The sequence below is a fragment of the Branchiostoma belcheri genome, unplaced genomic scaffold (genome assembly GCF_001625305.1).
Source record: "Branchiostoma belcheri isolate BF01 breed outbred unplaced genomic scaffold, Haploidv18h27 scaffold392, whole genome shotgun sequence".
Classification (NCBI taxonomy): domain Eukaryota; kingdom Metazoa; phylum Chordata; class Leptocardii; order Amphioxiformes; family Branchiostomatidae; genus Branchiostoma; species Branchiostoma belcheri.
In genome coordinates, this window is record NW_017804012.1 from 56,791 (window position 1) to 81,391 (window position 24,601).

The 24,601-nt window shown below is 39.4% G+C and overlaps 1 protein-coding gene across 1 annotated transcript in view; it reads right to left on the reverse strand.

The window, feature by feature from the left end:
* LOC109476834 overlaps window positions 1-24,458 on the reverse strand; it is a 49,411-nt gene extending 24,953 nt beyond the window's left edge. Inside the window, exons 1-29 of the mRNA XM_019777852.1 lie at window positions 24,386-24,458; window positions 23,591-23,758; window positions 22,735-22,896; window positions 21,855-22,028; window positions 19,432-19,602; window positions 18,997-19,164; window positions 18,522-18,689; window positions 17,069-17,239; window positions 16,690-16,836; window positions 15,996-16,157; window positions 15,441-15,611; window positions 15,056-15,202; window positions 14,669-14,821; window positions 14,058-14,342; window positions 13,408-13,578; window positions 12,725-12,895; window positions 11,739-11,909; window positions 11,422-11,592; window positions 10,835-11,005; window positions 10,240-10,410; window positions 9,616-9,738; window positions 9,029-9,151; window positions 7,255-7,377; window positions 6,679-6,801; window positions 5,616-5,738; window positions 5,000-5,122; window positions 4,619-4,741; window positions 2,526-2,798; window positions 1,361-1,639 (exon numbers count right to left, since the gene is read on the reverse strand). Coding sequence (XP_019633411.1) covers window positions 1,361-1,639; window positions 2,526-2,798; window positions 4,619-4,741; window positions 5,000-5,122; window positions 5,616-5,738; window positions 6,679-6,801; window positions 7,255-7,377; window positions 9,029-9,151; window positions 9,616-9,738; window positions 10,240-10,410; window positions 10,835-11,005; window positions 11,422-11,592; window positions 11,739-11,909; window positions 12,725-12,895; window positions 13,408-13,578; window positions 14,058-14,342; window positions 14,669-14,821; window positions 15,056-15,202; window positions 15,441-15,611; window positions 15,996-16,157; window positions 16,690-16,836; window positions 17,069-17,239; window positions 18,522-18,689; window positions 18,997-19,164; window positions 19,432-19,602; window positions 21,855-22,028; window positions 22,735-22,896; window positions 23,591-23,758; window positions 24,386-24,458 — 4,759 coding nt within the window. The remainder of the gene's footprint in view (window positions 1-1,360; window positions 1,640-2,525; window positions 2,799-4,618; window positions 4,742-4,999; window positions 5,123-5,615; window positions 5,739-6,678; window positions 6,802-7,254; window positions 7,378-9,028; window positions 9,152-9,615; window positions 9,739-10,239; window positions 10,411-10,834; window positions 11,006-11,421; window positions 11,593-11,738; window positions 11,910-12,724; window positions 12,896-13,407; window positions 13,579-14,057; window positions 14,343-14,668; window positions 14,822-15,055; window positions 15,203-15,440; window positions 15,612-15,995; window positions 16,158-16,689; window positions 16,837-17,068; window positions 17,240-18,521; window positions 18,690-18,996; window positions 19,165-19,431; window positions 19,603-21,854; window positions 22,029-22,734; window positions 22,897-23,590; window positions 23,759-24,385) is intronic.
* Window positions 24,459-24,601: the final 143 nt, after the last annotated feature.

Below are 24,601 nucleotides of genomic sequence, written 5' to 3' on the forward strand. Positions count from 1 at the left end.
ATATATATATGGTTCTTTGTATTAATGGTTCTTTGTACACAATTGATACGTATCAATACCTACTAAAGCTAAGGTCCCAATTACGCCGGTGCCCGTCGGGGATGTAGCCCCGGCTGGCCCCTGCCGGGTTCAGGACGGGCGGGCATCGGCTGTCGTGGTCACAATTAAAAGTTTCCTTCAGTACCATTTTGTTAGAAATTTTGTCACCCTCTTTGGTCGGTATCCGGCAGGTAACAGGCAGATTCTCTGACGATGACTTGTATTGACCTATACGTAATGCAGAATTCACGTATTTGTTGTGATCATTTGATCTGTGAGGTCACACATTTTACCCGGGTTTACGAAGTACACACCTTTATTCTGTTCATCTGGTCTGTGACGTAAGAAATGTGTCCCGGTGGAATGCCGGCAACCGGAGGGGTACCTCTCGGTGTTCTCACGATGAGGTCTCGGCGTCTTTTTGTCAGCGGGGCCCGGGTAGAATTTAACTCAGAATTAAATTCTTATCGGGGCCCCGACGGGCCAAAAAATAGCCCGGTAGCCACAGAGTGCCCCGCGGGGCCACGTCGGGGTCCCGCCTGAAAGTGGTAAAAAACAGCCCAGGAACTACCCGCCAGGGCCCCTTTTCTCAATTGGGACCTTAGCTTAACGGTTATAATTCAGACTCAGCCAGTATTGCAAACGGCCACCATAACGCTGCAGGTACTATACTGGTAGTGTACAACCTTAATACAAAGAACCTTACAGAACAAGTAACGACAAGAAAATAATATCATGAAAGTCCATCTGTGTTGGTAGTAATCATAGTAAAAAGTTTAACTTTATTCAAACACACATGTTGTTTCAACAACAAAATATGCCAAGTTGAAATTATTGACATCTTTAGATGTGAGCTAAGTTTTGGGCGACAAGGAAAAGAATTTTGATAAAATATAACCAAATGCTTCATGCATTTAGCAATATTTGCCTTCGACAGAAGGCTATAAAATCGTTTTGGTACTGTTTAGCAGATTATGCACGATAAAATTTAAAGGCATGATCCGAGGTTCACGATTTTTGGTAGCCACGTCGTCTTAGTAATGGGCATTGTCAAGGCCAAAAATGGGCATCGTGGGGGGTTCTTACTTGACTGGAGCTGACCTTTTGTGTTTTTTGTTGTTATCAAGATAACTCGGGAAATTCTTTCATGGTTGTCTATGATTTTTAGTTGGCAAGTTACCGTTGAGAATACAAAGGTCAAGTTCGGAAATGGGCCTCGTGGGGGGTTCCCATGTCATTAAATTTGACCTTTTGTGTTGGTCGTTATTTTTGTTAGCAGGATAATTCGAGAATCTGCTTGCTGAGAAAGTCCGAAACGTACCTGTGACAGCCGTTGAATTAACCGTGCTGCTCTGCCCAAACCGACTGACAGCCGTCAAGCTGATGACGTATTGAGTAGCAGGGACAAGTCCTTGTATCCGATAGTTACCGGCGTCACCAGGAAGGGCGATGGAGCTGAGTGACCGCCGCAGTCTGTGACGCTCCGTGCTCCTGTACATGAGTTCGTATTCTAACAGTTCAGCGACTGGTGGGATCCAGGATAGAGTCAGGCTGCTGTACCTGATGTCGCTCAGTAACAGCTGCCGAGGAAGATCGGTATCTGCCGTTTGAATGGAAAACATTATAAAGGTTCAGCAGCCATACCCAATTAGGCTACAGCAAGTAAATTTTATGAATGGCATTCTCCGCAGACTTCACATCTAATGCGAGCGGGCGAAAAAACAAGACGGGACGAAAAAAACAAGGTTTTGATTCAGTGGGAACATTACATATACACAGCCAACATCACATGTCACTGCATCGTAATCACATGCAAAGTAATAAACAAAACATTAAATCAGAGCGCTAATGTCATCCATAAAAATTACTTGCTGTGGCCTTAAGTAAAAGCATCTAACGCGTGCGCAGCTCTGCCAAGACTTCTGTTTTACATGTACAGGGCTCGAAATTATGTTTTGTTTTAATAGAATGCACTCTTGTACCCAACCGAACAATCGGGTGCACAAAAGATTAGGGTGCGCCATATAAAATGATCTTAAACAACAAAGATTTTATCATTTTTCTGACACTTAGATGTCATGTTTAATATCTGTATATATTAATGACCATAATTTATGTATTTAACCAGGGCATGCCCTTAGTAATAGCTTCTAGCTAGTTGGGCTGCCCTGGCTGTCTTGTATCAGCCAAACCAATAAACAATAAACAATGTTTAATATGTTTATATTTGTAAACGTATGAAAATATTTGGGTGCATCGGTGCACTCACAGAAACTAATTGGATGCACAGCTCATTATTTAAAGCACCGTATATGTAATGGCTACACATGATACCAACGGAAGAAATACATGTATATGACAAACGATGAAAGTGTGGTTTTGAAGCGGTGATGTATATCGCATATATAGAATGTACAAATTTGCTAAAATTGATTTCAAATCATACATGGCGTCTTTCCTATTAGTATTTAATATTGAATTCTCACCTGTTACGATGGTTAGGCTTGCTTGGGGTCCCTCGATGGATAGACTGATACAGGCTACAGTCACCACGTACTCTGTAGCAGGGGTTAAAGACATGAACGCTGCAGAAGTCGCTGAGTCTGTCAAATACTGTTTGAAAACTGTGAGTGTTGTTTCCTTGTCTGTTACCCACACTCGGTAGGCAACCACCAGGGCTCCTGCAGTCTTTGACCATTGGACAGAGGCCGAACTCTCGGTGATACGGCTAATGGTGACGTTTGTAGGAGGTGGCAGTCCTGTAGTTGAAACAAGAAGTTTATATATTTATCTATTTGTATCTATTCCTATTTTCTTTAGCCAGGGTAGCTTTTAAACACTGCTTTGCAGTGGGACCCCGAACGCAGAACACATTAAAAACATATAAATAATATAATACAAAAAACAAAACAATATGGCAAGACAGTACTTACAGGCCAAAACAAACATATGTACGAATCTACAAGCTTTGAAGTCTAATAGACACACATTGCCATTATCCATACTCATAGCCCATATTTTTCATTCATGTGTTACATTCTAAGAGACATTCTATGTATAATATGTTACATTCTAAGGGACATTATATGTGTATATTTGTTTGAACTGTATGCAAATTTGAACCTTGGACGAGTAGCCCAACAGGTTTCGAAATAAATGAAATAAAACATTTAGTTATAGTGGCTGACGTTTGTAGAATTGTTTGCTTTTTTTCATTTGGAATAGTTTACATAAGAAACATTGATGTTCTGCAATTCAGTCATTAACATATCAATTGTGCATTACAAAGACTGGCATTTTTACCCTAAACAATTGAATATTTTTTAATCCTTTTATTAATTTACGAAAATGTGTTGATCTAATATTCCCTGTTATATTCTTGGAACGTGACGTCAGAGACACGTGACCGTAGAAGCGGGTCATGCATGCCAGATAACTTGTGTCGCCCCCCGTCTCTGTTCAGGGTAGGCCTGTGAGCTCTTATGTAGACCGCTTTGTTACTTAGTGTTAGAAGTTAAAGCTTAGTCTTTATTTCATAATGACTTGTATCAACACAGATGAACTTTCTTGCTAAATATTATAGTATACTCACCAGTAATACAATCCACGGTGGCGTTAGCGCTGTCATTCCACAGTCCAAAGGCAAGGACAGTGAAGGAGTACTCCACTCCGCTGTACAATCCGGATATTTCCACATTGGTGTCGTTACGGGTCCAGAACGATGTCATCAATGAGTGTTGGTATAATCCTGAAGCAAATAAAAATTGTGCTTTCTGTAACTACATGTCTCACTAACTCACACGCATCTAAAAGAAGAACATGATAACTTATGGCAGAACAATTATACATACAGGGTACATGTACAACATATGGTAGCTGTTCTAAGCAATAAGCCCGATAAGCAATTTAACTACACACACTTAAATACTCTTTAGTCTTTGGTAGAATTTCGAAAACATATATATAATGTATTACGTATATCATTAAACTTGGCCTCTTCATGCAGCCCAAATAGGTCTTGGAACCAAACTCTTGCCAACAACCGACAAATGCAGAAGAAAAAAAGAGAAAGGTTGATAAGGAAAATGCAAATAAGAACTCACCTGACACAGGAATGTACAAAATGCTGTAACCCATAATTCGAGCAACTGGCTTGGTCCAGCTTACAGAGATGGACGTCGTTGTCGTAGACGAACAAGAAAGATGCGACACGGGATCAAATCCTGTAAGGCATTGAGAAAGCATATTTTATTAACGATTTTGCCTTCGTCAGAAGAGCATAACTCGAGAAGATCTGAAGGTATGATTTTGTAGGTAGCAATTATGGAGACGACGCTTAAGTTTGAAAATGGTAATCCTGTCATGTTACGTTACTGCAGAAGGTTTTTACAAAAATTTGGTTTGTGTAGAACATAACCCGAGAAGCTGTAGATGGATGTTGATGATATTTGGTGAATGGTTAGGGGCAGCAAAAAATGGACAAGTTCGATAATGCCCCCTCCCCTAGCGGGTATGTACTGTTCGGTTAAGTCTGAGGCACCTAGACTTTACCTGATCTAAACAATGTGCTAAATCTTACCATCACAGGCGATCCCATCCATGCTTAGGTTGTAACCAGTCGCACAGAAGCAGTTGAAGCTACCGATGGTGTTATTACAGAACTGCCCACAGCCTCCATTTGCTGTTTCACATTCATCAACGTCTATTAACAACAAGAGGAAATGGTTTGGCCTAACATGGAATGATGATGTTAAAACGTTCGTTCCAACACAAGAGATAGTTATTATCCACAGCTGAAGAAGACTGGAGTGACTGGTACAAAGCTAGCTCTAGGTGTGAACTATCTCGTATGATGTAATGTAAGTACCAACACAAATGAACTTTCGTGACAGAATGATAGACTTTGATGTATTTCTTTAATGAAATACCAGAGTTATGGCAGAAATCAAATCATACATACCATCACAGACTAACCCATTGACATTCAGGATGTAGCCGGTACGACAAAAGCATTCAAAACTACCGACGGTGTTGTTGCAAATCTGGGCACAGCCGCCATTTTCTGTATCACATTCATCTATGTCTGCAAAAGATGTAAAGAACACATTTCATGTAAATCTTAGTGGCCGGGGCGTCACTCGGATGTACATGTATGACGAGTGAAATATAGTCAAGTTAATGTTTTTCCTCACAGCCAATGATATCCAGGATCCTAGATACAAACAAAAAAGTGCGGAAGGAAAACATAAAATTCAAAAGGAAAAACCGTTATATGCAGCAAATTAAAAATCGACCCGTTGCCTACCATCACATGTAAATTCGTCGGCATTCAGTGCATAACCGATGCCACAGGCGCACTGGAAACTTCCTACGGTGTTATTACACATCTGATCACAATCGCCATTTGCCGTATTACATTCGTTGATATCTAAAAGAAATCAACAACAGCAAAGAAAACAAACTTATTAATGATGATATGTAATTGGTCAATATAGATAAACAAAACTCTGTCAATGTGGTATGTGGTGTGGTATAACACTTTTCAAAGAAACGCAAAAGACAAATACATTCGTCACCATCACAGGAAAATCCATCGCCATGTAAGTTATAGCCCATTTCACAGGAACACTCAAAGCTTCCTATGGAGTTGATGCAGTTTTGGTCACATCCACCGTTTGCAGTGGCACACTCATTCAAGTCTGTATGGTTCAGAAAACAACATGTTATTTCGCGAATTTGATCTGTATCAACAGATAAAATATTTTCTAAAAAAACATAAAATATTGCTTCAATCAATGTTCCAAAATTCGTATGGGAAACATATGTTTTATAGTACAAAACACTTGTTTCTGGTTAATTTATAATAGACATATGCATAGCTTACCATCACAAGCAAAGCTATTGCTATTCAGTGTGTATCCATTAGAGCAGGAACACTGAAAAATCCCGATGTTGTTGGTGCAAGTCTGGTCACAGCCTCCGTTAGCAGAAGCACATTCATCCACATCTGTGTTGGAAAACAAGGAGATTGTACAATACGTTAGGAGTAGGAAATTCCAGGCTATGTATAGCCATTCAAATGAATTAATTAAAATTCAAATTAAACGTTTAGTAAATCACAGTGTGGATTGTAACGATGATGTTCATGATGAAGATGATGGTTATGATGATGATGAAGTTATTATTTGATGTAAAACAACACACTTTAGCAGGACACAACACAACACAAATGTAAGGCCAGATTGATTTTATTTTATTCTATGAATGACATCCGCGCGCGCATTGATTTTTGTCTATTTTAAAAAAAATTCTCTGAGGCTCTGGCCTGGGTACCATCCACTATAGTCCATGGTAAATAGCGACAATAGGGAGCCGGTCGTAACTACACGGAGGATGGTACCCAGGCTACCGAGGCTCCAAGGGACTACCGAACTCAGTACTGTGCCGACTGGCCAGCATGTACGGCTTGTCGTAAAAAGCCGCTACGTTCTAATGCAAATTCACAATAATAGCTTTGTATTTCTGTGGTTTAGCAGCATCTTTCTTGGTTGCAATTTTTTATTCGCCCGCGCACACTAGTTTGGCGTCTTTAGAGTATGTCATCCATAGAATTAAGACTGGCCTGACAGAGTTGCGTACCGTCACACGTAACGCTATCGGCGTTCAGACCGTAGCCAGTTCCACAAGAGCACTGAAAACTCCCGATGCCGTTCGTACAAGTCTGCGCACAGCCACCTTTCCCAGAGGCACATTCGTCGATGTCTGTATCAAACAGAATAGAACCAGACATACAAATGAACGTACGTCTGCAGAACCAAAGCACGGTATCTATAAGTTTCTTTCGCATTGAAGTAACAACTTTAAGAGTCTTGATCCACAAGGTTCTAGCATATAAACTAGCATATAAACTAAAGGCAATTTTTTACTTTTATCTTGCCTAACTACATATATAGCTGCTCAAACATTGACCCTATAAGGGGATTGTAAATGCTCAAAAGAAACTAAAATATATATATATATGTCTTTCTTTTATGCTGAGTAGACTATTAGACGCAAGCTATTTATGCAAAAACCTAACAAAACAACTACAAGCAAGGAGCTTTCATCACAGTTTAGTATATGTCTTTCGAAATAATATGTTGTTAATATGTTGTTGAATATAATAAACTGAATGCTGAAAACCCGATCAATGAATAACAAAATTAATAAACATACCATCGCAAGTAAAGCCATCGTTATTCAGACGGTACCCATTTTGACAGGAGCACTGGAAACTCCCGATAAAATTGGTGCAGGTTTGTTCACATCCACCATTTCCAATGTAGCATTCTTCAACGTCTGTAAAAAATGAATGCATTTTATTACCTACCGTTTGGTGGAATAAAACTTACCTATACTTTACCTGCATTAGCGAGAACAAGAAGAATTGAATCCATAATTATTTAGCCAAACTTACAGCATGCAAGAATTAATAATATTTAAAAAGTAAAACAAAATATGTGCATCAATATCATTTGCGTATCTAAATTTAAATTCATACAATCATCTTCATGTCGGAGAGCATTCCAAAGCCTTTCTGTATTTCACTATGTTCTTATAGTCCTGGGCCTGCACCCCAAAATCAACCCATCGTAGATCAATGCATTTGTAAAATGAACAGAACAGAGGTGTATATTTTATTAACATTTGCCCACCGTCACAAAGAAATCCATTAGCATTCAAAGTATATCCAGATGCACAGGAACAACTGACACTACCAATAGTGTTGGTACAGGTCTGGGCACAGCCACCGTTTGCAGCCAAACATTCATCCACATCTAAGAGAAGGAGACACATAATGTACATTTATGTTACTGCTAAGTTTGAATTCAGTATGTTGCGTGGTGCGAGGACACTGGCATGTTTTCGTAGCAACATTTTAGAGTTTAAATGCGTCTAAGTTGCAGGCGAAAGGAAAATGTTTTAGACGCGTTCCTGTTAATACCAAATCGGTACATACATGTATGGCGTTTACAATTTTCACTGCAATTCAACACAAGATGTCCTCACTTTGAATGAAAGAATCCATGCGTGCTGAAAGAATCCATAGTTGCAAAGTTTAAGCCTTAGTTCCAACACGGAAAAAAAGATTCACCATGAATTTTGGATCGAACACGTCAACCTTCATCAGGTGTATGATCCAATTGTTGCCTCTCGCTTCTGACTTCCGGAGAGTCAGTGATGAAGGTTGACGTGTTCGAAAATTCTCGATGAATCTTCGACACTAGAGGAATGCGGTTTTGCTTATGTTTGGCATTCGTCATTGTCTTCTACCTTCAATTTGCCCCAAATTATATCTTCCATCAACCAACGTCTTAAGGACATGTATCTCCAATCTTTTATATCAGAAATGCGGAACAACAACAAATTACGGACATACAGATTATTAAAATATAGTTACAACGAGGAAAAATATCTGAAAATTACAAACATTCGACACAGAACAACCATCACAAAACTCCGGATAAGTTCACACAAACTCCACATAGCAAAAGGCAGACACAACTGCATTCCTCTAGATCAAAGGATCTGCCAATTTTGCAATTTAGATAAGATAGAGGATGAGTATCATTTTGTAGTCGATTGTACGTCATATAGTAATGACAGAGATTTCCTATATTCTTATATAATAGATAAGTTCCCTAGCTTTGGACATTTAAATGAAGCAGATAAATTCATATTTCTTATGAAACTTGACAAACCATGTATCACTAGTTCTATATGCTCGTACATCTATAACTGCGCCAAGAAGCGAGAAGAAGTCGAACAATGTAAATAGTAGATCACATTAGTATGTATAGTTTAAGTATCATTGCTGTATCCTTTTTCCTTGCCTATTCATTACCTGTACTTAGCTTGTTAGAGCACAAACGTACAATAAAGGTCTTTCATTCATTTCTTTTCGTGTTGGAACCAAAGGCTTAAACTTTGTAACTCAAGATATTCTCACCACTACAAGTGTGACCATCGTCGTTTAATCTGTAGCCAGCTCCACAAGAACACCCGTAGCTCCCGAAGATGTTGTTACAGTTCTGATGACAGCCGGCATTTCCACTGGTACATTCATCGACATCTGTAGATGATAGATGAACAAAGAATTAAGTTTCCTACGTGTGAAATATTTCCAAACCGTAACGTGGCAGGACGGTACTTCATGGCCAATGGAAATTACAGTAGATATTCTAAATTGAACACTATAGGATTCTCATATGGGGACAAGCAAAACCGTAAAAAAAACGACTGAAAAAAGCTTCCAAGACACCGTAGCTAAGATGAAGGTCTTCAACAAGATATTTTATGTTTTTTTAGATTAAACAACGTCAACGTATCCAATTATTGTAAACGTTCGTACCTATCCCATACTAGGCACCCACTGTTGTATTAGTGAAATTAGATAGCATTAGGAAAGTGTAGTTATGTACTAGTAGATGCCATACGTCGTACCCAGCAGTACAGTTATTATTATTATCATTATTATAATTATCATTATCATGCAGTATGTCACATAACGTGAGATGAGTGTACGATGGCACTTACCATTACATGTGCGGCTGTCTACGCTTAATTCGAATCCATCTACACAGGAACACTGGAAGCTGCCAATGGTGTTGGTACATACATGGTCACAGCCGCCATTTACAGCTGAACATTCATCAATGTCTGCAACATACATGCAACAAGAAAATACAGTTCATACACGTTGCAACAGGGCAGAGAGTCAATACTATCTTGATTTTTCTCTATCAAGTAGTCAGTAGCTCTTCGAAGTAAAATGAAGACCCAGATCTTGATTGAGATATTTGAGGTCTGCAAATATACAAAACAAGAAAATATTTTTTAGTTTTAATTTAGACTGATAACATTTCACGGCTAATCAGGTGAGTTCGAAAGGGTATTTCATAACTATTGAAAACTGTTTTATCAACCAGTGAACATTAATTAGTACAACTTGCTAAAAACATAGCAGTGGGACCCCATATTTTGTGTAGATCCGTACATTTTGCGGAGAAAAGTGCCATATTCTTCAGATGAGACATCCAGTAGAGAATAGGTGCTGGAGTGACTTCTAAGTTAGCCGTAGGAAAAATGTTGCGTTTCCTGTTTCCCGACCAATAGAAACCCACTGAGGCTAATTACTTTATCTATTGGTCAATATCCTACCGTTGCATGACGGGATGTTACTGCTCCATGTCCGGTCTGCCTGGCAGGTAGAAATGGACTCTCCCACCAGATCATATCCCTGGTCACACGTGAACTGTACCACGTCCTGGTAAAAGTTGGAGCCGCTCGAAATACCATTAATAGGAGACGACGACACTGGGCACTGGACACCTAAATTACATATCAACAAAATATATATTCTTAACAAAACATAACTATCAATGACTTCAAAAGGAAATTATGAATTAATTAATTGATTGATTGATTACAGTAAGATTACAAGTAAAATTACAGCAATATCTTATTATCTTATTATATCTTATTATACTAATGTTGATATGTGCATGTTCAACTTCTTCTCCCTTCTTAAGACAATTGTAGATATATGACCATATGGAGCTAATTTTATATGGCTTGTCTACTTTCATAAGGAATAAGAATTGAATTTTTCTGTTCTCTCTAAATGTCTCAAGCTCTGGAACGTATCTTGTATATGTATATTAAGTTCAGAGGGTATCTCTCATTCAATCAATTAATCAATGACTGGTTATCATTTGCATACTCTATTAGAGACAATGTTAAATTTGTCTCCTACGTGTACAGGTTGGGACATTCCCACTCCATGTTCTGTCAGCTTGGCAGGTCAAGCTGGAAAGTCCAACAAGCTCGTATCCAGGATCGCACAAGAACGTCACCACGTCTTGGTAGAAATTGTCACCAGTCTTTCTACCGTTGTCAGGTGCTGTGAGCGGCGGGCACTGTGCGCCTGAGAATAGAGTAATATATGTTTGCTAGCTAAATAAGTAGCAGGCCATTATGGTTCTACGTAAACAACCAGTAGGTAGTCCCTGTGATAATAATGGCATCTGTACAAGATATTTGATGCTTCTATTCCCCGCCGCTGGGTGCCGCTTCAATGAGAACGATGCGGTCACAAACATGTATATCCTGTCATGGATCATTGAATGTAGCAGGACCACCGTACTTTTAGTCGGTAATTGGTATTGGTCATGTAGAAAGAATCACAAACAACCCGATAAAACGTAATGGATAGATAGCAAATAAACATAAGACTTCTCAACTTTTTTAACCTTTAGCACAGTGAATAGCTGTTTTACTAGCAATTCCCCTATTGGCTCATGCCGCAAGAATGGAGCTAACAGGACTTGAATTAAACCTTACGTGTACAGCTGGGAGCACTACCACTCCAGGTGCCGTCTGCCTGACACGTTATGGATGCCGAACCTTCCAGTTCGTAACCAGACTCACAGGTGAAGCTCATCACGTCCTGGTAGTAGTTGTCGCCACTCGAATCACCATTCGTTGGAGATTGCAGCGCTGGGCATTGCACACCTGGCAAAACCAAAGAATAAGAGGTTTACAAATGACGAATGCTGCCTGTGGAAATTTTTTTTCTCTCTATTAGAAGCTTCTATTTACAAATATCATATATCAAATTCAATATTTAGTTGTTGACATATAAACTTTTTCTATCCTACGTGTGCAGGTTGGGACGATCCCACTCCACGTGGCGTCAGCTCCACAAGTCACGCTGGAGCTTCCATCAAGCACGTATCCAGGGTCACACGTGAAGGTCACCACGTCTTGGTAGGAATTGCCGCCAGTCTTCCCTCCGTTCTCAGGAGCTGCCAGTACTGGACACTGCACAACTAAAACATGGCGAAAAACATGCTTCAAAATAAAGGAAGATCCTTCCTTAGAAAGTCAGCGTTTTGTATGTGACTTTTTTAAAGAGTAGAGAAGCAACGGATGCACCACAGAGCATCCCCAGAAGCCTGAGATGTCTGTGCATAGAAAGGAATGAGCGGCCTGAACTGGAAGTGCAAAGGACCGAAGGAATCTACTCTACTCTACTCTACTCTACTCTACTCTACTCTACTCTACCCTACTACTCTACTCTACTCTACTCTACTCTACTCTACTCTACTCTACTCTACTCTACTCTACTCTACTCTACTCTACCTATACTCTACTCTACTACTCTACTCTACCTACCTATTCTACTCTACTCTACTCTACCCTACTCTACTCTACCCTACTCTACTCTACTCTACCCTACTCTACCCTACTCTACCTACTCTACTCTACTCTACTCTACCTACTCTACTCTACTCTACCTACTCTACTCTACTCTAGTCTACTTTAGTCTACTTTACTCTAGTCTAATCTACTCTATTCTACTCTAGTCTACTCTAGTCTACTCTACTCTAGTCTACTCTACTCTATTCTACTCTACTCTACTCTACTCTACTCTACTCTAGTTTACTCTACTCTACTCTAGTCTACTCTACTCTATTCAACTCTACTCAACTCTACTCTACTCTACTCTACTCTACTCTAAAATAAGATGCAGTTACTTATGTAAAAGGTATTTGTCCAGACACTCAAGTCATACAATAGCTAGACGTTGTAGTGTTATTTATCGCTTTTTAAACTGTATTGATTCAGTTTGAAAACATCATACTTGAGCATGTCGGAGGATTTCTACTCCAGGTCAAGTCTGACTGGCAGGTAAGTGTAGAAGAACCGACCAGGTTGTATCCTGTGTTACACGTGAAGGTGATCTCATCTCCATAATTATTGGATCCGATCACCGCACCGTTTGCAGGGGGGGTCATTGTGGGACACTGTCCAACTACGGGCATAAAAAAAAGGAAAATAATCTCTATACTGCTTTACACAACAAATCGAGTGAATATAGTATCTACTCACGCAATCCAAAAAGAACATTTTGTAACAACATATGAAACGAAACACTACATCTTCAAAGAATGACGCTCGCAGCAAGCGCCACAACGTCTTGTTCCCCAAAATACGTGTACTTAGTAGTAGGCCTTCAAATTGCTTTGTTATTGATTTGCTAATGGTTATTGTTATATATCTCAATGGTTGTATTACTGGCGTCAAGAATGGAATTTTATCTATGTACGTACTTTCCCATTTCAAAATCTAAAGGCAGCGATTCTACCCCATTTCTAGAGGTTTTGGTCCAAATATTCTACTGCATTGCTAACTGAGCTCATATCATACCTTCTTTTTGGTATTGTTTGTATTGTCTGTATTCCAAATCATATACAACTATCATCATTTTTTGACAAGCTTGAAGAGAGTTGAAATTTTTTAGTAGACAGTAAGTTTCTACCCTACGTGTGCAGGTTGGGACGATCCCACTCCACGTGGTGTCAGCTCCACAAGTCACGCTGGAGCTTCCATCAAGCACGTATCCAGGATCACACGTGAAGGTCACCACGTCTTGGTAGGAATTGTCGCCAGTCTTTCCTCCGTTCTCAGGAGCTGCCAGTACTGGACACTGCACAACTAGAACATGGAGTAACACATGTTTAACATATCCTATTGAGCAAGGGCCCTTCCGTGGAAATTCAGTTGTTTTTGTATGCACCATACTGTACATGAAGTAACATGCAGCAACTTTTATGGCGACAATCAATAAAATAGCTGTCAAAATACAAACTAGAAAGACAGCGTTTCTACCTCATTTTAGAAGTTTGGTCAAAACATTTATAGCTTAGTTGTGTGAATATAACTGTCTTAATTCAGTTTATGAACATCATACTTGAGCATGTTTGTGGATTTCCAATATACATTATTTGAGAGAGAAATGTTGAATCAATTTACCATTTACCATGCAACCTGATGAAGCTATTTCACATGTAAATAGATACTACATAGATACATAGCTGGATACATGTGTAGATAGACTTCGGATACGTACAAGGTATACGTAATAGATACTATGGCGTGTCTCGGGTAATTCAATTATGTTTCAAAAATAATACCTTCACATGTTGGAGGACTTCCATCCCAAGTCAGATCTTCCTGACAGGTAAGTGTAGAAGAACCGACCAGGTTGTACCCTGTGTTACACGTGAAGGTGAGGACCATGTCACCGCTCACATCACCGTTTGTAGGTGCTGTCAAGGCCGGGCACGGTACGGCTGTACATGAGAAGGCAAAGATATATCTAACTAAGTTGTACCCTGTGTTACACGTGAAGGTGAGGACGTTTTCGCCGCTCATGGTACCGTTTGTAGGTGCTGTCAGGATGGGACACTGTTGTACAGCTGGACATAGGAATGCAGGCATTCACTAATAAGCACAGTACTGGTGGGAAAGTCAATAGTGAATGCAAAGTTTCCAAATATGCTATACCAAAAAATCTTCATATTACAGAATGTCAGCAATTCATATTCTTTTCTACCTTTTACTTAGAGAAATTGCCTGAAGCGTTTCTGCCCTATGTTTAGGTGAATACAATTATTAAGAACATTGTGCAGTTCGGATTTTCTGGCCTACGTAACTTGCTACAACACAGTGTATTTATGTCAGAACTTCTTACATTGGCAAGTTGGTGCGCTCCCGTTCCATATGCCTGGCAACTCATACCCACAAAACCGTGAGAAGTTGCCATTCAGCGTGTATCCTGGGTCACATGAGTAGAAGGCCACCAATCCAAAGTACGCGGGGTAGTCCAAGCTTGTGTAGACATACATTATACTGCCGTTTGAAGGGCTAGATAGCGGGTAGGGGCAATCCAGCTCGACTGAAAAAATAGAAATGCACGTAACCATTCACAATAATATATCACAGTGACTATAATCAAAACACAGGAAATAGATCAGTTTGAAAACATAAAGTTTCTATCCTACTTGTGCAGGCTGGAACGATCCCACTCTCCAAGTTATCAAATATGAAACTATCATCATTCTTAAACACAGAAAGTTAAGTTGGTATCATGTAGTAGACCTACAAGGTATGCAGATTGGGACGACCCCACTCCACGTGGCGTCAGCTCCACAAGTCAAGCTGGAGCTTCCATCAAGCACGTATCCAGGATCACACGTGAAGGTCACCCTGTCCTGGTAGGAATTGCCGCCAGTCTTTCCTCCGTTCTCAGGAGCTGCCAGTACTGGACACTGCACAACTAAAAAAGGAGTAAAATATGTTTTGTATGTTCTATTGAGCAAATGTTCTGCCGTGGTAAGTTAGCTTTTTGTAGGCATCTTCCTTAAAGCACCATGTAGTAACTTTTATGGCACCATCAATGAAAAATAGCTCTCAAAATCCAAACTACCGAGTCAGAATTTCTAGACGCTTCGATCCAAAACATTTATAGCTATTTAATTTTGTCTGAATGTAACTGTTTATCAGTTTCTTCATACTTGAGCATGTCGGTGCACTTCTACTCCAGGTCAGGTCTAACTGGCAGGTAAGTGTAGAAGAACCGACCAGGTTGTATCCTGTGTAGCACGTAAAGGTGATCTCATCTCCATAATTATTGGATCCGCTCACCGCACCGTTTGCAGGGGCTGTCAGTATGGGACACTGTCCAACTACAAATAAAAAGATCATCTCTGTCTCATACAACGTATCAAATGAATAACTGTCGTAATTCAAAAATAACTTCAGTCAAAGAGAAACAATTAGTCACTGCGCAATACTACCCCAAATAGAATACCCTTTCAATACATGTATATATATTGTGTGTATTGACTTCGTTCATTATACACTAATCCCATTGCGGGGTCATCTGCTAGTCTCTTGTACAGATGCTGTATACATGTATAGATTGCGCATTTTAGGCATCCTCTCGTTCCATAACAACTAATTTAAAAACATGTATACAATTACATAACAACCAACAAATATTCTGTACCATACAAAGCTCTCCAAGAAAGTACAATTACTGAAAGACTGCCAAGATTCTGGCATGTTACCTTCACATGTTGGTGGACTTCCATCCCAAGTCCCATCCAACTGGCATGTGAGTGTAGAAGGACCGACCAGGTTGTACCCTGTGTTACACGTGAAGGTGAGGACGTTTTCGCCAGTCATGGTACCGTTTGTAGGTGCTGTCAGGATGGGACACTGTTGTGCAGCTGGACATAGGAATGCAGGCATTCACTAATAAGCACAGTACTGGTGGGAAAGTCAATAGTAAATGCATAACAATACACTACGTCAGAACTTCTTACATTGGCAAGTTGGTGCGCTTCCATTCCATATGCCTGGCAACTCATACCCACAAAACCGTGAGAAGTTGCCATTCAGCGTGTATCCTGGGTCACATGAGTAGACGGCCACCCATCCGATGTAATTGGAGTAGTCCAAGCTTGTGTAGACATACATTATACTGCCGTTTGAAGGGCTAGATAGTGGTAGGGCAATACAGCTCGACTGAAAAATAGAAATGCACGTTACCATTCACAATAATATATCACAGTGACTATAAACACAGGAACTATATGTGTTTGAAAACATAAAGTTTCTATCCTACTTGTGCAGGTTGGAACGATCCCACTCTCCAAGTTATCAAATATGAAACTATCATCATTCTTAAACACTGAAAGTTAAGTTGGTATCATGTAGTAGACCTACAAGGTACATGTATGCAGATTGGGACGACCCCACTCCACGTGGCGTCAGCTCCACAAGTCAAGCTGGAGCTTCCATCAAGCACGTATCCAGGATCACACGTGAAGGTCACCCTGTCCTGGTAGGAATTGCCGCCAGTCTTTCCTCCGTTCTCAGGAGCTGTTAGTACTGGACACTGCACAACTAAAAATGGAGTAAAATATGTTTTGTAATGTTCTATTGAGCAAACGTTCTGCCGTGGTAAGGTAGCTTTTTGCATGCATCTTCCTTAAAGCAACTTTTATGGCACCATCAATGAAAAAATAGCTGTCAAAGTCCAAACTACCGAGTCAGAATTTCTAGACGCTTCGATCCAAAACGTCTATAGCTATTTAATTTTGTCTGAATGTAACTGTCTTAATCAGTTTCTTCATACTTAAGCATTTCGGTGCACTTCTACTCCAGGTCAGGTCTAACTGGCAGGTAAGTGTAGAAGAACCGACCAGGTTGTATCCTGTGTTACACGTGAAGGTGATCTCATCTCCATAACTATTAGATCCGCTCACCGCACCGTTTGCAGGGGCTGTCAGTATGGGACACTGTCCAACTACAAATAAAAAAAATGTGGACAAAAAGTCAATGCCTGTGGCTGACAATTGCAAACCAAGAATTCCGAGAGCTCATACCTCCATGAAATATGGGCTTGATATGTAAATGTATATTTTTTCCTCTTTAATTATGCAAATTACATCCGCATTAACATGATATATGCATCGTGATGTATGTTAACTTTTGATTAACTTACAGATGTCCAAAGTATGACATTCCCATTATTCACCATTAAGAAATCATAGAATTTTTGCATAAATTATGCAAAGTAGGTCATCATTTGCATAATTAGTATCTGTTGATGTTCTGCCTGCCATAGGTTACATACATTACATGTATGAAAGTAGTATAATGTAAAACACTGTAATCATAGAATTTCCTCATTAATTATGCAAATAAAGTCCTCATTTGCATAATTTGCATTTAATCATGTACATCTCTCTCTCAGCTACCTACACACCAAAAATTATGAAAATATGTTGTTCCTATCTGGACTTATTGGCTTTTAAACATTTCGCCAGAAAGTGCCCTGCAGTTCCAGAACAAGCTGCTAGGGGGACCAAACTCACACCACTTATTCCTGACAGGAAAACCAATCTGTCACCAAAACATCAAGACCACAGCATGTTCAGGACAAAAGATACAAAAACCGGAAGTTCTGCTGCAGTACCAAGGTCATCCACCAGGAGGCCCATATTTGACCTTGACGTTTGTCTTCCTAAGACTTACCAACATACCAAATATCATCATAATCCATAAAGGCGTTCTGAAGTTATGCTGACCACAAAGTTGCGGAAACACACACAGACATACATACATACATACAGACAGACGCCGCCGAAAACAATACCTCCATTTTTCATGGAGGTAAAGATCATCTCTGTCTCATACAACGTATCAAATGAATAACTGTCGTAATTCAAAAATAACTTCAGTCAAAGAGAAACAATTAGTCACTGCGCAATACTACCCAAAATAGAATACCCTTTCAATACATGTGTATATTGTGTGTGTATTGACTCCGTTCATTATACACTAATCCCATGGCGGGGTCATCTGCTAGTCTCTTGTACAGATGCTGTATACATGTAGATGTATAGATTGAGCATTTTAGGCATCTTCTCGTTCCATAACAACTAATAAGGCATCTTCTCGTTCCATAAAATCATAAAACATGTATACAATTACATGTACATAACAACCAACAAATATTCTGTACCATACAAAGCTCTCCAAGAAAGTACAATTACTGAAAGACTGCCAAGATTCTGGCATGTTACCTTCACATGTTGGTGGACTTCCATCCCAAGTCCCATCCAACTGGCACGTGAGTGTAGAAGAACCGACCAGGTTGTACCCTGTGTTACACGTGAAGGTGAGGACGTTTTCGCCGCTCATGGTACCGTCTGTAGGTGCTGTCAGGATGGGACACTGATGCATCTGTGCAGCTAAACATAAACATGCACGCATTGAGTTATAAATACTGCAGAGGAAGTCAATAATTAATAGAAACTTCCCAAATATGCAGAAACCAAAAACAAATATTCGTTTTACAGAATGTCAGCAATTGATATCCTTTTTTTTTACCTTTTCCTTAAAGAAATTGGCTGAAGCGTTTCTGTCCTACAATTATAGTATAATGTACAGTTGGGGTATGCTGGCCTATGTAACTTGCTACAACATAATACGCTATATTATATACAATAAGTGATAGATACTATGGTATGGATGGTGTAAAGGCAATCAATATATTACCTTCACAAGTTGGTGGACTTCCATCCCAAGTCCCATCCAACTGGCATGTGAGTGTAGAAGGACCGACCAGGTTGTACCCTGTGTTACACGTGAAGGTGAGGACGTTTTCGCCGCTCATGGTACCGTCTGTAGGTGCTGTCAGGATGGGACACTGATGCATCTGTGCAGCTGAACATAAACATGCACGCATTGAGTTATAAATACTGCAGAGGAAGTCAATAATTAATAGAAACTTCCCAAATATGCAGAAACCAAAAGAAAATATTCATTTTCCTTAAAGAAATTGGCTGAAGCGTTTCTGTCCTACAATTATAGTATAATGTACAGTTGGAATATGCTGGTCTACGTAACTGGCTGCATCATAATACGCTATATTATATACAATAAGTGATAGATACTATGGTGTGGATGGTGTAAAGGCAATCAATATATTACCTTCACATGTTGGAGGACTTCCATCCCAAGTCCCATCTATCTGGCAGGTAAGTGTAGAAGGACCGACCAGGCTGTATCCTGTGTTGCACGTGAAGGTGACCATTTCTCCATAATAGAAGCCGCTTATCGCACCGTTTACAGGGTCTGTCGGTAATGGGCACTGTCCAGCATCTACAGGTAAATAAAAAAGTAATACAATCTCTGTCCTGATTTACACAACGTACCGATCGAATGCAATATCTGCTCTCATAATTAAAATATTTTCCCAACAAAATAATTATGAAACGAAGTGTTTTTATACTTTCTTTCATGGCGGGGGGTTGGACTCACGTTCATCAAAACGTTTGCATTTATGTGTGTTGTTTTTAGTGACTTGTCAAATATTTCATTTTCAACGCACAGGTGGCGGCTAGGATATATGTTGTGCACAAATTGAGTAGGCAGCCACTTTGTCTTTGTTTTTACCTCCATGAAAAATGGAGGTATTGTTTTTGGTGTGTCTGTCTGTATGTATGTATGTATGTATGTATGTGTGTCTGTCTGTGTGTGTTTCCGCAACTTTGTGGTCAGCATAACTTCAGAACGCCTTTATGGATTATGATGATATTTGGTATGTTGGTAAGTCTTAGGAAGACAAACGTCAAGGTCAAATATGGGCCTCCTGGTGGATGACCTTGGTGCTGCAGCAGAACTTCCGGTTTTTGTATCTTTTGTCCTGAACATGCTATGGTCTTGATGTATTGGGGACAGATTGGTTTTTCTGTCAGGAATAAGTGGTGTGAGTTTGGTCCCCCTAGCAGCTTGTTCTGGAACTGCAGGGCACTTTCTGGCGAAATGTTTAAAAGCCAATAAGCCCAGATAGAAACAACATATTTTCATAATTTTTGGTCTGTAGGTAGCTGAGAGATGTACATGATTAAATGCAAATTATGCAAAATTGGACTTTATTTGCATAATTAATGAGGAAATTCTATAATTACTGTGTTTTGCATTATACTACTTTCATACATGAAATGTATGTAAGGTTCCGGGTCGGAGTTTAAATCTGACCAGAGTCTAAGTAAGTGCGCAGTAAATCGCCGGAAACGTGACTTTGTATGGTATGTTTTGGCCGCGATATCCCTGAAATCGTAATATCTGTGTACATATCTTTGTATTTTCTGAAAAGCCTGTTAGTTGTAGCCTTTATAGGTGGCGTAATGTTGGTGGTCCTGCGAAGACTTCCTGGTATTAATCCGCGCGGATGGTTATGTGGCCTTTTCGCCTGACCGCCGGGATGGTACGTTCTATATGCGTTGTGGGTGTGTTCGGGCCATCGAAGATAGCGATAAACTTATCGCATCGATTTTAATTAAATTCAAATTTTGGAAACATTAGGTTCTGAGCTTCTTCGAGTGCTAAGCCGTTACCCTGGAAACATTTGTTTTTTCCATGCAGCCATGGTTAAAGATGACGAAAAAAATTACCGCTTACTTAAAAATATACTTTGATGTGCCTTATTTACCTCTAAATAAATTGGGCGCAGAATATATCAATCAAGTGTATTAATAAGCGGCAAGGCACCCCTTTCCACCAAAAGAGTGAAAAATTCCGACCCGCGTTTAGTACAGAAATGACAGCCCGTCGGGCTGAGGGTGTCAAATTGCTCGAAATACGGAAGGAAACTCCGGTCCGAGACCGTAACCTATGGCAGGCAGATACTAATTATGCAAATGATGACTTAATTTGCATAATTTATGCAAAAATTCTATGATTTCTTAATGGTGAATGATGGGAATGTCATACTTGGGACATCGGTAACCTAATCAAAAGTTAACATACATCATGATGCATATATTATGTTAATGCAGAGGTAATTTGCATAATTAAAGAAGAAATTTACATTTACATATCAAGCCCATATTTCATGGAGGTATGAAATCTCGGAATTCTTGTTTCTTTTGTATTGTTGTTGTTGTGCAAAACGAAGCAGAATCTTGTGAATAAATAAAAATCACAGCAAGCTACTCAACACAACGTCGTGTCCTTCGTTACACTAATACTGTAGTAAGCCATCGATTTTTTTTGGATAAGGATTGATTTATCTTGACTTGGACGTATTTCTGACGTTAGGACTAGTATTCCAGCTACTTGATGCTCTCTTCACAGAAGAAATATTGTTACGCAGGAGTTGTAACCACTCACTGCCCCGCTTGTAGAGGAGCCCAGTATGGAACACTGCAGCAGTGGCAATTCCTTTTCATTAGCATCATACGTGCAGGGTACGTAACTGTACGTTATGTAAATGACACCTCATATAACCAATTGCTATTGTATATCTGTTTTATTTTTTTGTATTGTTTGCCGCATGCGTTACAAGCTATCAAATATGAAACTATCATCATTCCTAACATAGAAAGTTGGTGTCTTTTATTAGTACCTACAAAATATGCAGTCTGGGACGACCCCACTCCACGTGGCGTCAGCTCCACAAGTCAAGCTGGAGCTTCCATCAAGCACGTATCCAGGATCACACGTGAAGGTGACCCTGTCCTGGTAGGAATTGCCGCCAGTCTTTCCTCCGTTCTCAGGAGCTGTTAGTACTGGACACTGCACAACTAGAACATGGAGTAACACATGATTCGTAATGTCCTATTGAGCAAAACTTTTTACAAATCTCGTGAATAAATAATAATAATATCAGCAAGCTACCGTTCAACACAATGCTTGTCCTTCAATATACTTGAATGTATAAGGCAGCCTTCAAAGTTTGTTCTAATGGTTGATTCATCTCGACTTGAATATATTTTAAGCCTAGTATTCTAGCTATTTAATGCTCTCTTTACAACAAAGAATTATGTCTTCTGTAGGTGTTGGAACTGCTCACAACACTGTTCGTAGAGGAGCCATGTATATGACACCATCTTTTACAAAAATTGCATTTGGTCCCTACATGGCAGTGTGAATGATTAAGATATCTGGAGATTTTTAAACTGTTAAGTTAGTTAACTGGTGATATAACAGTCCTTTACAAGTTAGATTGTGTGAATATTGAAACACGGAACACTGATCATATCACAGGACAATCGGTCAAAGAAAAATAATTAGCCACTACGCAATAATACCCATAAAAGAATAACCTTTACAAATAAAATCAGGTGTTTTGTGAGCTAGAGGAACAGGAAAAATACCAAGCAACTTATGATGAAGTATTTTAGTTTCTAAACGCATTCCGCGATGAGATTTCAAGTTTAATCACTTTTTATAAGCATGCATAATCTGATTTTTTAATTCATCTGAAGTATCTCATATCCAAAACATTACCTTCACATGTTGGAGGATTTCCATCCCAAGTCCCATTCTCCAGGCAGGTGAGTGTAGAAGGACCGACCAGGTTGTATCCTGCGTGGCACCTGAAGCTTGTGCCGTATAAGTCCAAGTAACCGTTTAAAGGAGGTGTCAGAGTAGGGCACTGCAGCTGTACAGCTGAACATATGAATACACGCATTGACTAATAAACATACAACTTTCCATAACTATAGTATGATGGTCAACTAGGGTGTTTAGTCTGTCCTCCAGTCTTGTTTTTACTTTGTAAAATACTGTGAATTTTGTAACTCTGTAACTCTTAGTTGTAATGTTGAACTTCAAACTGTTATTTTTAGGTAATTAATGTGTAATGATATGGATTTTATTGAATAACTTAGCAATTTTAATTTTTGTTACGTCAGATATGTCAAGAAATCAAATTGTATAGCAGGACACAATTTAGCCAACGGCTACAAGTTCTTGTTTGTTTTCACCAGTTGATTGATTGATTGATTGATTGATTGATTGATTGATTGAAACACTGCCAAGAAGTGAATACATGTACAAAGTTTCCAGATATGCTGTATCATATAAAAAAGTCTCCAATGAACCTTATTCAATCTTAGGCTCTGACAGATAAGAATTCTGACAAGTTGTGAATCAAATTATAGAATGTCAGCCATCAATATAATTACAACGGATTCATATAGAAATTGGCTGAAGCCTGAAACTACGGATTTATACAATTTGTACGTATGGAAATGGTATGAATTTTGTATCAATAAATGGAATTAGTTTCATAAGACGAACTTGTACTCTGATTCTTTCCTTTATCCGAGGTATCCTATTTATTAGAACATGCATGTATTACCTTCACATGTTGGTGGACTTCCATCCCAAGTCCCATCCAACTGGCATGTGAGTGTAGAAGAACCGACCAGGTTGTACCCTGTGTTACACGTGAAGGTGAGGACGTTTTCGCCGCTCATGGTACCGTCTGTAGGTTCTGTCAGGATGGGACATTGCTGCATCTGTGCAGCTAAACAGAGGATTGCACGCTTTGACTTATAAAGACCACTGAGGAAGTCAACAATGAAATTAATCAAGTTTCCAAATATTCTGTACCATACACAGCTCTCCAAGAAAGTCCAATTATTGAAAGACTCTGCCAAGATTCTGACATGTTTTTTTTTATTATTATTTTTTAACACTGTTTATTCAAATCATGAAAACAAGTACAGGTAGAAGTACACAGCTACTTTTAACAACTTTTACAGCCATATCCCCAAAATACACGGACCAATCACAAAGAACAGTCACTAAAAAAGATGTCTAAAAAACTTAGACACAACAGGTCTTTAGACTGCCCTAGATATCACAGATGAAGTTTCTTGACATTATTGTAGACTGAAGCTTAAATCTCCATGTACAATAAAGGTTTGTTCAATTCTTACCCTATTAAAGCCCGTATAAATACTCATGTTAAAACATGTTCTAGGGAGTCCTAGGGAGACATTAATTTCAAATATTTTCAGATTTCAGTAATGTGATGAATACCAGAAGCCAATTCCTGGACATGGCGTGAGGGAAGGAAAGATGCGAAAAAATTCTGACATGTTACCTTCACATGTTGGTGGATTTCCATCCCAAGTCAGATCTAACTGACAGGTAAGTGTAGAAGGACCGACCAGGTTGTACCCTGTGTTACACGTGAAAGTGAGGACGCTGTCGCCGTTCATAGTACCGTCTGTAGGTGCTGTCAGAGGGGGGCACTGTAACGCTGTGCATAGAGATGTACACATTGACTCATAAACAAAACAGTGAATACAAAATTTACAAATATGATGTACCACAATCAACCTTTTAAGGACTATCATTCAAA